Source organism: Saccopteryx leptura, chromosome 1 (assembly GCF_036850995.1).
Source record: "Saccopteryx leptura isolate mSacLep1 chromosome 1, mSacLep1_pri_phased_curated, whole genome shotgun sequence".
In the NCBI taxonomy this organism is placed as follows: Eukaryota; Metazoa; Chordata; class Mammalia; order Chiroptera; family Emballonuridae; genus Saccopteryx; species Saccopteryx leptura.
Genome location: NC_089503.1, coordinates 248,478,991 through 248,492,029, shown reverse-complemented (window position 1 = coordinate 248,492,029; position 13,039 = coordinate 248,478,991). Strand labels below are relative to the sequence as shown.

General features: G+C 55.2%; 2 protein-coding genes across 2 annotated transcripts; both read left to right on the top strand.

Annotated features, from left to right (window-relative positions):
• Positions 1-3,881: 3,881 nt before the first annotated feature.
• Positions 3,882-8,852, top strand: DUS3L (dihydrouridine synthase 3 like). Its single transcript, XM_066344833.1, has 13 exons — positions 3,882-4,061; positions 4,756-5,044; positions 5,295-5,807; positions 6,134-6,175; positions 6,342-6,494; positions 6,704-6,820; positions 7,026-7,091; positions 7,163-7,273; positions 7,513-7,609; positions 7,817-7,892; positions 8,214-8,402; positions 8,479-8,607; positions 8,709-8,852. The coding sequence occupies exons 1-13, from the start codon at positions 3,964-3,966 to the stop codon at positions 8,779-8,781; spliced, it is 1,953 nt and encodes a 650-aa protein (XP_066200930.1). The 5' UTR covers positions 3,882-3,963; the 3' UTR covers positions 8,782-8,852.
• A 1,386-nt stretch (positions 8,853-10,238) lies between these two features.
• PRR22 (proline rich 22) lies at positions 10,239-11,953 on the top strand. The gene is made up of 3 exons (XM_066360995.1): positions 10,239-10,368; positions 10,471-10,530; positions 10,848-11,953. Exons 1-3 carry the CDS (start codon positions 10,239-10,241, stop codon positions 11,951-11,953), a joined length of 1,296 nt encoding a protein of 431 aa, XP_066217092.1.
• Positions 11,954-13,039: the final 1,086 nt, after the last annotated feature.

Genomic DNA, 13,039 nt, shown 5'->3' with positions numbered 1-13,039 from the left:
AGCTGCTGAGGTTCAGCTGTCCCGCAGCACATAAACCCTGGCATCCGGCTCTTGGTTGTCCGCCTGCCCTGCTGTTTCATGTCCTTGGCCCCAGGCTGCCCTAATCCTGGTCTCGTGTCCTGAAGTCAGAAGATAAAGAGCAGCTGCAGCTCCAGATAAAGAAGGTGCAGCCACAAATCCGGAGCAGCCCTGGCAGCAGTGGGCACCAAGCCCAGCCACACCTGCCTCAGTGATGCCAACCCCATCTGGCCTGCCAGAGAGGGTCAGAAGTGACTGAGAGAGGGCAAGGGGAGATGGAGGAGAGGGATCAGGGAGGAGGAACAGAGAGATAGATGCAGAAACAGAAAGAGAGATGCCGAAAGAGACACACAGAGAGAAAGAGAAATATGAAAACAGATGAGACAAACATGAAGGGAAAAAGAAATGTAGAGAAATATAGAAAAGAGTCAAAGGGACACACAGATGAAATACAAAGAGAAAAAAAATTTGAGACATAAACATGAAGAATAAAAGACAGGCAGAAAGAGCTAGTGACTGAGTGGAGTGCCAGCTGCCTTCCGCAGGCCCTGACTCACCCCCATCTGGTGCCTCAGTCTCTCCACCTGCCTAGGGCCGCTTCTGTCTTTTTAAAAAAAATTTTTTTTTAATTTTTATTTATTCATTTTAGAGAGGAGAGAGAGAGAGGGAGAGAAGGAAGGAGGAGCAGGATGCATCAACTCCCATATGTGCCTTGACCAGGCAAACCCAGGGTTTCGAACTGGCGACCTCAGCATTTCCAGGTCGACGCTTAATCTATTGCGCCACCACAGGTCAGTATTTTTTCACCAGTAGCTAAACTATTATTGAGCACTTACTATGTGCCCTTTTCATGCATTAAGTAACTTATTCTCTCTCTGACATTGCATGGAAGGAACAGGAATTCATCCTATCTCCACCTAAGTCCACAGGCTGCAGTGGTCCCTTGCCCAGGGACTACTGTCTCCTTCTTGATTTGGAGAATGACCCAGGCTTGGTTCAGGGTCACCTTCCTCAATGTCCCTACCTTCTCCAGGGTGACACCTGGAAAGGCCTCAGCCCCAGCTGGCCTCAGTGAAGGTGGGATCCCTAGAGCAGGTCCCCCCGTCTGTGTTTCTGTTTCCCCAGCCATGGTAAGATATATTCACTCAGGAAGTGTTCATTGAACACCTACTGTGTGCCAGGCCCTGTACTGGGTGCCAGGAACACAGAGCAACTGAGGTAGACCAAAATCGACCCTCTCTGGGCTCACAGTCCAGTGGGGAAGATAGGTGTGGCCAGGTAGATTCCAGAATGACCAGAACAGTGATGGGGGACACTCAGGCAGCTGCAGAGTCTATTAGGGGTGCTAGACCTACCCTGAACAGGGGACCATCAGAGAAGCTTCCAGAGAAAAAGGTGAGAACTAAAGTGTAAATGTAATTAGCAAAGTGACTGGGAGCTGGGATCAGACTTCCTAGAAGAGGGAAGAGCGAATGCAAAGACTAAGAGGTAAGACTGGCTCATGGAAAGTCTGGCATAAACGTGGTGCTTGAGTTTAGAGAGTGAGAAAGTAACAAGGGATGAAGCTGGGGAAGGCAGCAAAACTGGGTCATGCAGGAACTTGGGGGCCATGGTCCAGGGGTGGGATACTAGAGAACCATGGAAGGTTTGGGAGCAGGGAAAGGCCATGGTCAGATGCATTTTAGAAAGAGCTGTGGTTGGCTGGGTTGTTGGGGTCAGGATGAGAAGACATTGAGGCCTGGAAGGCAGGGTGGGAGAGGAGACTGACTGGAGAGAATTGGAAAGTGAGAAGGAAGCTGTGGGGGGAGAGGCAGGAGGGGAGGCTGATGCACTGGTCTCTGGCTCAGGAAGGTGTGGTAGTCCCTGGGCAAGGGACCACTGCAGCCTGTGGACTTAGGTGGAGATGGGATGAATTCCTGTTCCTTCCATGCAATGTCAGAGAGAGAATAAGTTACTTAATGCATGAAAAGGGCACACAGTAAGTGCTCAATAATAGTTTAGCTACTGGTGAAAAAATATACTGTTAAAATAATATAATAAATAATAAGCAATTACTATTATGTTGCTAATATTAATACCATGGTTATTAATGGCTGGCCCTACACAGAGCGGGCAGGCCATCTCAGGGCAGAGCCAGGGAGACATAAGAAATCTATCCTTAGAGGCTGAGGCCCAGAGAGGGGAGGCCATATTCCTGAGGTTCCTTGCTGTGGGCCTCAGTTTCCCCACTTGTCCAATTGTCTCTCCAGACTGGTCGTGCATGCCTGTGGGACAACAGGCAGAGACTACTGGTAGAACCTCAGACGACCATGGGACAGGCACCTCCGGAAGAAGAGATGAGCTCTGTTCCTGGAGGTGGGTAAGGGTGTCTGGGCAAGAAGTCTCCCAATTCCAGTTTTATTCCCATATTGACCTACAGAGGGCAGCCGAGGCCAGAGATGGAAGACAAACACCCCCCCCCCCCCACCACCACCACCACCACCCGCGCTCACTTCCATTTTCTCCTCGGTCGGGTGAAAGCTAGTTCCGAGCCTACTTCGGCCTCAGGTAAATCCTTCTACTCCTAGGTCCTCAGTTTCCTCATCTGTTTCGCATGGAGTACAATCCCTGTGTCACGTCCCTCCCCAGGGAAAGCTCTTATCGAGTTTAGCAGTGAAATGCAAGGGAACCAAAGGGATTGGTTGTTCCCATTTGGCACTGTGTCCACGTAATTCAGGGCAAATAACAAAAATAAAGTAAAAAGAACAGTAGTCGTTAAGATTTATTGATTGTTGTTTATTAAGTTTACCTTCTAAAAGAAGTTTTGTGTTTTTTTTTTTTCATTTTTCCGAAGCTGGAAACGGGGAGGCAGTGAGACAGACTCCCACATGCGCCCGACCGGGATCCACCCGGCATGCCCACCAGGGGGCGATGTTCTGCCCCTCTGAGGCGTCGCTCTGTTGCATCCAGAGCCATTCTAGCGCTTGAGGCAGAGGCCACAGAGCCATCCCCAGCGCCCCGGCCATCTTTGCTCCAATGGAGCCTCGGCTGCGGGAGGGGGAGAGACAGAGAGGAAGGAGAGGGGTTGGGGTGGAGAAGCAGATGGGCGCTTCTCCTGTGTGCCCTGGCCGGGAATCGAACCCGGAACTCCTGCACGCCAGGCCGACGCTCTACCGCTGAGCCAACCGGCCAGGGCCTAAAAGAAGTCTTTTTAACAGTCCAATTTTCTGATTAGGAGATGGAGGCAAAGAGAAATGAAACAACAAACGTCCCAGCTGGTTAGTGGATGGGCTGGGATTTGAACCTGGCAAGCTTAGTACAGCGTCCTGAGGTCCCTGTGCTGCATCAAGCTTCTTCCAGAAACAGGGAGAGCTGTAGGTGAGGCACAACAGGACAGAATGGGAACTGTCACTAATAGTGACTTGATTCTGCCCTCCTTGTCTGATAGTAGATCCATTTCCTTCGGAGTAAAAGCTCAAGTCCACCCTGCAGTCCACAAGGTCCTGCACGATCCATCCTGCCCTTACTTACCTCTTCCCTCTCTCGCCCTCGCTCACTCTGTTCCAGCCACGCAGAGCTCGCTGTTTCTCCTACACGCCAGGCGCAGTCCTACCTCAGGGACTTTGCACTAGCTGGTCCCGCCACCTGGAACACTTTTTTAAAAAAACCCCAGCAGGAAAACAAAACACTTCTGTGGGCCGATTGCTGTCCGCGGAAGGCCAATTTGTGAGCTCCTTCAAGAATCACTGAACATTTCCAACACTCCCCCCCACAGAAGGGTCCAGTAGTAAAAGGGACCGGGGACTCCACCCCCACGCAGGCTCCGCCTCTGTTACGTAACGCGCGTACAATGGCGTCACTTGGAGCGACCCAGGCATGCGCACTTCCCCAGCACAAGCGGTGAGGACACAAGCGCGACCCGGAAGGCCTTCTCGCTGCACGACAAAGCAGGCGTGAGTGGGGCTGATGGCGGAGAGTGCAGCAGAGGCCCCAGCCGAGAGTGGGAGCAGTGGCGACTCAGGAGCGTGCTTGGTGGAACGGGGAGTGGCACCCATTAAACCTCGGTGAGTCGCCGGGACAGGAGGAGAAATAAAAACCTCACGGGGCCTTCCCGGCACCCGTAGGGCAGCTCGAGTGGTGCATGCCGGGAGATGGGGCAGCCCAGGGCGGGAAGCTCGCAGGCTTCTGGGCTGTTCCTCTGTGGCGGTACCTGATAGTGCACGTTGGCGGCTGTCATGAACATTAAGGAGGGCACAGGGCATCCAATCGTGGGCAGGGTTTGAGGCGAGGGTGGCAATGCAGGCTGGGGACCGTAGTCTCAGCGTATGTCAGGAATAGTGCATGTGCACCTTCAGGCAGCTGCAGTTGTATAGGCTGGAACTTGTGTCTGAAGCGATTGCCGCGAGGCGGGCTGGGGCTTGTAGGGCAAAAAGGTGTGCTGCCCAGTGGAAGCTGTGGTCCCGTTGTAAGGCATGCTGGGACATGTAGTTTTTTTTAGCCTAACGTGGCCAGGGACGTACATGCCTGATACCTGTAATTGGGGCAGTGGGAACTCAAAGACGAACTAGGCCCTACCTGTGGTCTTGAGGTGCTCCCAAACTGGCAGATGTCCAGTTCTAACTAGTGAGCTAGATCCCTATTAGCAAAAGCATGTAAGCAGAGGCAAGTGTTCTCAGTCCCTTTCCCCAGTGTCAGTTGAGTCAACTAGCGAGGGAATACATCAACAAGCCTTCTTTTATCCTACTTCTCTGCTGGCAGTTATCTCACCACCAAGGAGAAGTTCCATGAATTCCTGGAATCCGGAGGGCAAGAGAAGCCTAGCCGGGAAACTGAGGCAGGAAATGCTTATGGCTCTGACCTGACTGAGCCTGAGGCCAAGCGGATCCGACTGGAGGACAGGCAGCCAGGAGAGGGCCCCAAGGAGGAGGAAGCTGAGCCTGATGAGCAGCCTGAGGTTCAGAAAAGAGCCCGGGGCCAGAATAAGTTGCGGTCTCACATGAAACCCACCCAATATGACAAGAACAGGCTCTGCCCCTCCCTGGTGCAGGTTAGTATCTTTGTCACCAGAAAGTTCCAGAAGCCTTCAATTTGAGCCTCTCTGTCCTCCGATCATTCCTCATGGTGTTGTGATGTAAATATCATTATTGTTCCTTTTTCCAGTTGAAGAAACTGAGGCACAGTGAGATTACTGACTTTTCCAAGGGCACACAGCCAGGAGGGGAGAAATCTGAGGTTCAAAGCCTGGCTGCCCCCAGCCCATCCCTCTCCTCCCTCATTGCCTCCCTGTTTCCCTGCAGGAATCAGCTGCTAAGTGTTTTTTTGGTGACGACTGTCGCTTCTTACATGATGTGAGCTGCTACCTAAAGACCAAGCCAGCTGACCTGGGCCCCCGCTGTGTATTATTTGAGACCTATGGCAGGTGCCCATATGGTGTGACCTGCCGCTTTGCTGGGGCCCATCTGGGGCCCGAGGGCCAGAACCTGGTGCAGGAGACCGCAGTCCAGGCCCCTCCAGTCCGCAATGTCTTGGACAAGGCTCTGCAGCAGCAGTTGCGAAAGCGCAAGATCCACTTTGAGCGTGCTGAACAGGCCCTGTGCCAGCTAGGCAAGGGCCACCTGTCAGGCCCCACCCCTTCTGCCACTGTCCCGAAGGTTCCAGGCACTGTGAGTGCCCAACAGCAAGACAACTCTGACACCAAGCAGGCCCCCCTGGGGCCTGGCCCTGGTACCCCTCCCAGCAGCCCTGTGCAGACCTGCGGGCCCCTGACAGATGAGGACATAGTCAGGCTGCGGTCCTGTGAGAAGAAACGGGTATGTGTCACTCATGCTTCCCGTTGAGGACACTAGCATTGTGGGGAGCTGAAAGAGCTGGACACGCACTCCCAGAGTCAGAGAGTCAGGGCTGAGGCAGAAGGAAGCAGTGGGACTGGAGTTTCGATAGTTGACTAGACGCTATCCAGGAGAGAACATGGAGAAAAGAACATTTCTCACAGAGGAATTGATTGTCACGTACAGAGATCAAGAGATAAAAGGGGGCAAGGCCGGTGGGTCAGAGCAAAGAGTATTCTAGATTGTGAGAAGAGGCTGCAAAATCCACATTGGAGGGTAAAGCCTCACTGTGTTTTCTTTCCTTCTAGCTTGACATCAGTGGCAAATTGTACCTGGCCCCCCTTACCACGGTAGGACCCATGTGGGATGGTCTGAGTGGTGGCAGGGTGGTCACCTTGACTGCCCAATGCCTACCAGTTTCAAGGCTTTCAGCTGAGGACACTAGCTGTGGGGGGCAGGTGTTTGAGGTCCCTGCCTGTCACACCCTCATTTGTTTGTGTTCCTCATTGCTCCCAGTGTGGGAACCTGCCCTTCCGGCGAATCTGTAAACACTACGGGGCTGATGTGACATGCGGGGAGATGGCTGTCTGCACCAACCTGCTGCAGGGCAAGATGTCTGAGTGGGCCCTACTCAAACGTCACCAGTGTGAGGATATCTTTGGTGTCCAGGTTGGTGCTGCCCCGAGAGAGGGAGGAAGGGCTTTCAGCTGCCAAGATTTGGAGCAAGGTTCAGGGTTGGCTCTCCTGGATCCCAGGCCTGCTTTAATCACCTCTCAGATCCCTCTCACCTCCGCCAAGCACCTCCAAAGGCTGAGGACCTTGGCATGGGGCCAGGAAGGCATGGCCCCTCACTCTCTCTGCTCCAACACCTGCCACAGCTGGAGGGCCCCTTCCCTGACACTATGACCAAGTGTGCTGAGCTGCTGAACCGCACCATCGAGGTGGATTTCGTGGACGTCAACGTAGGCTGCCCCATCGACCTTGTGTACAAGAAGGTAGCAGCCATTCAGTTCTGGATCTCCAGAGCAGGCAGAGGGTGGGGTAGACGCCTGGGACCTGGCTCTGTTTCTGCTTGAGTCCTTGGGAACCTGCGGGGGCCCTGTGTCTCAGTTTCCCTATTTGCATAGCAAGGGCAATGATGTGCGTCAGGCCCAGCCTGGGTGCTGTCCTCCCTTGCTCCAGCCAGCCCATCTTTTCCAGGGTGGGGGCTGTGCCCTCATGAACCGCTCAGCCAAGTTGCAGCAGATCGTTCGTGGCATGAACCAGGTATGCCCCAAGATGTCCCCACCTTTTCCCCACCCAACCCTGGGCTCTGCTGACCATACTCATCCCTGTAGGTGCTGGATGTGCCTCTGACAGTAAAGATCCGCACGGGCATCCAGGAACGTGTGAACCTGGCACACCAGCTGTTGCCTGATCTGCGGGACTGGGGGGCAGCCATGGTCACGGTGGGTCTTGGGGTACAGTGGGTATCGGAGCCTTGGAGGTATACCAGCGACCCTTTCTAATGATCTCTCTTTTCTTCTTCCCTCTTTATCTCTGCTCTCTCTGTCTCCTGTCTCCGTCTGCCTGTCTGTCTGTCTCTCTCTGTCTCAGCCTGGGTCTCTCTCTATCTCTCTCTTTCTCTGTTTGATGCTCCACCTCCCTGGACCTTCCTACCCTCCCCATGCGGCTGCTTTTCCTCCAGCTCCATGGCCGCTCTCGGGAGCAGCGCTACACCAGGCTGGCTGACTGGCAGTACATCAAGCAGTGTGTGGCGGCAGCCAGCCCCATGCCCCTGTTCGGTGGGTGCCCTGCCACTCAGTTCAGACCTCCATGCCCTATCATCAAAGGCCACACAAGCCTGGGCCCACCCCTCTACCTGAGACCCCAACTCCCTACCTAAGATACCTCCCTGCCCCAGTGGGGGCTACTGGGCTGGCAAGAACTCCTCAAGAGCTGGCTTTCCTGCCTGCATACAGCTTCCTGAGGCCACTGTCTCTGTTCCTCAGGAAATGGGGACATCTTATCTTATGAGGACGCTAACCGCGCCATGCAGACTGGAGTTGCTGGAATCATGATTGGCCGGTAAGAGCGCCCAGTGCCTGGATGACTATAGACAGTTGAGGCCCAGCCTGCAGCTTAGGGAGAAGGAGAGTGCATCTGAGCTTTGTCACTCTTGTCATGGCCCAACTGCTTCACCTCCTGGTCCGTCTGTCCCCAGCAGGTGGCCCTGTCTGCATAGAGATGCTCGGGTTGCAGCTGGCAGGGGCAGGAAGGACTAGAAATTTCTACATTTGTAGGCTTGTGGTTTTGGGTTGGAACTCTTGGGCTTTGAAGGTTGTGTGAGCACAGCTGGAGAGTCTTAAGACTGGGTTTGGCAGCCTCTGACCACTCCCTGCCCTACAGTGGTGCCCTGCTCAAGCCATGGTTGTTCACGGAGATCAAGGAGCAGCGGCACTGGGACATTTCATCATCCGAGCGCCTGGACATCCTGCAGGATTTCACACATTATGGCCTGGAGCACTGGGGCTCAGACACTCAGGGCGTGGAGAAGACCCGCCGCTTCCTCCTCGAATGGCTCTCCTTCCTGTGCCGGTGGGCATGGAGCAGCTAGGGTGGGGTGCTGGTGATGAGGCCAGCCTAGTCCAACCCTGTCCCCACCTTCCCACAGGTATGTGCCTGTGGGCCTGCTTGAGCGGCTCCCACAGAAGATCAATGAGCGGCCCCCCTACTACCTGGGCCGTGACTACCTGGAGACACTCATGGCCAGCCAGAAGGCAGCTGACTGGATCCGCATCAGGTGCCTGGGGACCGAGGAGTGGGGGTGGAGGGTGTGTGGGGGTGGGGGTGGCCCAGGCCCCAGACCTGACTGGCCCTGCCCTCCATTCATTCTCCTCACAGTGAAATGCTGCTGGGACCAGTGCCACCCAATTTCGTCTTCCTGCCAAAACATAAGGCCAATGCCTACAAGTAGCTGCTGGGGTGGGAGGGGATGCTGGAGGGTCCCCATAGTGTGTGAGAATACAATAAACTTTATTCTTTTAAGTTTTTATTTATTTATTTTAGAGAGAGATGAGAGAAACATTGATTTGTTCCACTTATTTATGCATTCATTGAGTAGTAGTTTTTTTTTTTTTTTTACAGAGACAGAGAGTCAGAGAGAGGAATAGATAGGGACAGACAGACAGGAACAGAGAGGGATGAGAAGCATCAATCATCAGTTTTTCATTGCGACACCTTAGTTGCCCATTGATTGCTTTCTCATATGTGCCTTGACCGCGGGCCTTCAGCAGACCGAGGAACCCCTTGCTCAAGCCAGCGACCTTGGGTCCAAGCTGGTGAGCTTCGCTCAAACCAGATGAGCCTGCGCTCAAGCTGGTGACCTCGGGTTCTCGAACCTGGATCCGACGCTCTATCCACTGCGCCACCACCTGGTCAGGCCACTGAGTAGTTCTTATATGTGCCCTGATCAAGGATCAGACCTGCAATCTAGGCATATTGGGATGATGCTCTAACTAATTGAGCTACCTGGTCAGGACCTAAACTTTATTTTAAAACTCAGGCTTTTTTGTGACCCTGATGCTGCCCTTTATCCCACTCCCAGGAGCTCTCCCTGGATACCTGCTCATCCCTGTCCCTGTCGGCTCCTTACCTCTTTCCTCACTCATTCACCAAAGTTTCCTGATCTCTCCCAAGGTGGCCTTGACCACAAAGAAGCCACTGGAGCTTAAGGGGGGGGGCCTCGCCTGACCAAGAGGTGGCACAGTGGATAGAGCATTGACCTGGGATGCTGAGGATCTAGGTTTGAAGCCCTGAGGTTTGCCGGCTTGAGCATGAACTCACCAGCTTGAACATGGGATCACTGGCTTGAGTGGGGGATCATAGACATGACGCCATGGTCACTGGCTTGTGCCCAAAGGTCGCTGGCTTGAGCAAGGGGTCACTGGCTCGGCTGGAGCCCTTGGGTCAAGGCATGTATGAGAAGTAATCAATGAACAACTAAGGTGCCACAACTAAGAGGTGATGCTTCTCATCTCTTTCCTTTCCTGTCCCTCCCCCCACCTCCACTAAAAAAAGGGAGGGGAGGCTGGCCTGTTGTGTTATGGATCAGGGTGGGCTGCCTAGAGGAAGGGGCCTCAGCTGTCAGATTGGCATTGCTGGTAAAGGCAGAAGGCAGCATCCTAGGCCCAGGGTTTGTCCCACACTTTATGGCAGATGTCTTTGGTTACCTTAGTTTCCCCTCTGTCCCTGCTCACCAGCCCCCACACCTCCAATATCCGGAATCCTGACCAGTGGGCGGGCCACAGGCTGGAACCTGCTGCCCTGAGTAACCAGGCAAACAGAACTCTGCGGGACTTCTGAGCCTGTTTTCTGCGTGGGCTGCCTATGCTCCCACCCGGCCTGCCTCCTGTCTGGGCCCACTGCTTCCCCATGCAGCACCCCAAGCCCTTCTACACACCTCTAGCTCCCCAAGAAAGTTTCCTACCTGGAGGCCTGGATGGCAGCGAGGGGCCTGGCCGCCAGCCCGCTCCTTCCTGCACAGAGCCTCTTCCCATTGTGGGTACGAGTCAAGGAGTGGGGGGGTGGCCTGCTGAGGGGATGAGGACCTGAGCTCTACCCATTAGCTTTAGGACCACACGCACCCGCCGGCCTTTGTTCACAGGTTCCTCCAACCTGTATCCCCCAAACCTGGAGAAAGAGGTGTTTCCAGCTCCTCCAGCAGGTACTGGCCTCTTCCCAGCCCTTGATTAGGCCCCAGGAGTGGGTTGAAGTGGGCAGGGCCATCTTGTCTCCACCGTGTCCCTTGACAGCTCCCAAAGGCAAGGTTTGTGTACCTGTTTCGCGGAGGCACACACCCCATCTAGACAAGAACCTGATGACAAGGCCTGTGGCTCTTGTCCCCTGATGGGTCTCCCAACCAGGCTCGCCCACAGGCTCCCAGAGTTTGGGCCGTGCCTCCCCCACCATCCCACACTGCCTCCCCAAGGTAGGCGGGTCCCAGCCTCGTCCCTCTCAGGGCTGCCCTTCCTGGGCCCGCAGGTTTCCAGATGGCGCCCTGCGGCTGCTTCTTTGACCCCCGCATTTACCGAATTGAGTGGGCCACCACCGACTTCGGCCAGTCGTCCCTGTACAAGCTGGCAGCAGTGGGTGGCGGGATGCTGGCTGGGGGCCCCGCCTCACCAGGCACCTATCTCCTAGAGCCCCAGCACTACCTCAAGGCCCCAGCGCCACCTCCGCCATACCCCCATTTTCAGCCAGTGCTTGGGGGACCCCAGTACCTCATGCCCTACTTCCAGCCAGACAGACCTGGGCCCGAGGCCCAAGGCTTCATGGGGGATGGGGGGGGCCCTGCCTTTGTCGAGCTGCCCCCACCCCTGCTCAAGGAAGGCCTGGTACCCCTGCCACCACAGCTGCCCTGCAAGGAAAACAAAGGGCCTCCTCGTCTCATCACGCTGCCCACTGAGGCTGCACTGCCCCCTGTGGCCTATGGCCACCTCAAGGGTCGCCTGAACCAGTTCCAAAGGCCTGGGGAGCCCCTGGCCTTTCCCACCAAGGACCTGCAGGGCAGTGGCACTGGGCCGGGCCTGCTGTACCCGCTAGGCCCTGGGGACCTCAAGGTGGCTGAAGCAGAGGCAGCCCCACTGGGAGCAGGTGAGACCAGGTCCCCCGAGGAGGCCAGGGCCTTTGTGCTGCCTGAAAAGGTGCTGCTAGAAGACGCCATGAAGCTCTTTGACTGCTCTCCAGGGGTTGCCGAGCCTGAGGGTTCCTTGTGCAAGGCCCCTGGGCCAGCCCTGCCTGACAGCGGGGGTGGTGGGGATGACTCCTCTGGTGACATCCGCTCGCTACACCTGCCGGATGAGTTGCTGTCCTTCGACTACAGTGTGCCTGAGATCCTGGACACAGTGTCCAACGTGGAGTACTTTTTCAACTTCAAGGCCCTCGACGAGGAGCCACCCCCCTGCCCAGGCCCCCCTGCCACCACCACTGTGGCCCCTACACTTCGGGCTGACCCCTCCAGCAAAAGAAAGTCCAATGCCTCTGCCAGCAAGAAGGGGAGGCAAGGAGGCAAGAGTAAGCAGGCTGTGGGCCTGGCCAGCGCCCCACCCCCAGGACCCAGGCTGGACCTGGGAGCCACCCCCCATTAAAGCAGATTTGATCTCAGCCCAGTGTCTGCTCAGTGGCAATGGGACACATTAGGCTGGGGTGGACATGAAAGGTGGTCCCCCCACCTGCTCCACCATCCAGTGGGTCCTGAACCATGTAGGGAGGCCCTCCCTGCAGGACCGCAGCACCTCTTAGGTGCTAGGCTTCTAGACTGAGCCGAGAAGACCTTGATTCTGGATTCTGAATCCCTTGTTTTCCTGGCCTCTTGCAAAATCAAGAGTCAGCCAGCAGGGAAGGGGGGCTTTTGCAAGTTGAGGAGACGCCAACCAGGTTCCTGTAAGGATTCTTCACATTTATGTTTGGTGGGGGAAGTCAACACTGCCCAGACACAGGCAGAAACTTGCCTGGAGGGAGACATACAGCAAAGAACTCCCCCTCTTCTGTCCCCTTGAAGCCATAACCAGTAAAGGGAGGAGACCTTCGAGGGGTTTGCAGCCAAGCTCCACCTCAGTCTACTTGCCAGGGGTGGGTGAGAGGTATGGGTTGGGGGCATGGTGCATGAGAAGGACCACATGCTGGTTCATGCAGACACATGGGGCAGGGGCTGGATGGAGGTAAATGTACCAGGTGATCTGCACGTGGGGGCTGGTAGGGAGGTCAGAAGCAGTGCATACTTGGCAAACAGGCAACCTGAAATGGGCCGACCCATGATGGGGACTAGCAGAGTGCACCTAGGTGGTGGCCAGATACTAGAGTGGGCAAGTCTGTTCCAAAAAGGGAGTCCAGCCAAGCCCCAAATGCCGGGTTCCCCCACTGGGCCCCATGTGTGGCTTTTGCCTTTTAGTGGCAGAAACAGGAGAACCCAGAGTTTGCACGTCTATTCCTCACACCTGCACCTTTTTACCCTGTCTTCTCTTCCCCATGGAGCTTGTCTTCTGCTTGTCTGGTCTAGGCTGTCTTCACCCTTTCCAGATGGCCTCACCTTGGTCGAGAAACTGCAGCTTGCGAGCCACATGCGGCTCTTTGGCCCCTTGAGTGTGGCCCTTCCACAAAATACCACATATGAGCGCTACCTCAAAGAATGTACCTATCTATACAGTTTAAGTTTGAAAGATTTGGCTCTCAAA

Excerpts from the sequence above, each read along its gene's own strand:
- DUS3L (XM_066344833.1), top strand. The coding sequence starts at position 3,964 with ATGGCGGAGAGTGCAGCAGAGGCCCCAGCCGAGAGTGGGAGCAGTGGC. Across the intron at positions 5,808-6,133 it reads GGTCCTGTGAGAAGAAACGG|CTTGACATCAGTGGCAAATT; the intron begins GTATGTGTCACT and ends CTTTCCTTCTAG. Across the intron at positions 7,274-7,512 it reads GGGGGGCAGCCATGGTCACG|CTCCATGGCCGCTCTCGGGA; the intron begins GTGGGTCTTGGG and ends CTTTTCCTCCAG.
- PRR22 (XM_066360995.1), top strand. The coding sequence starts at position 10,239 with ATGCAGCACCCCAAGCCCTTCTACACACCTCTAGCTCCCCAAGAAAGT. Across the intron at positions 10,369-10,470 it reads AGAGCCTCTTCCCATTGTGG|GTTCCTCCAACCTGTATCCC; the intron begins GTACGAGTCAAG and ends CTTTGTTCACAG. Across the intron at positions 10,531-10,847 it reads GTTTCCAGCTCCTCCAGCAG|GTTTCCAGATGGCGCCCTGC; the intron begins GTACTGGCCTCT and ends CTGGGCCCGCAG.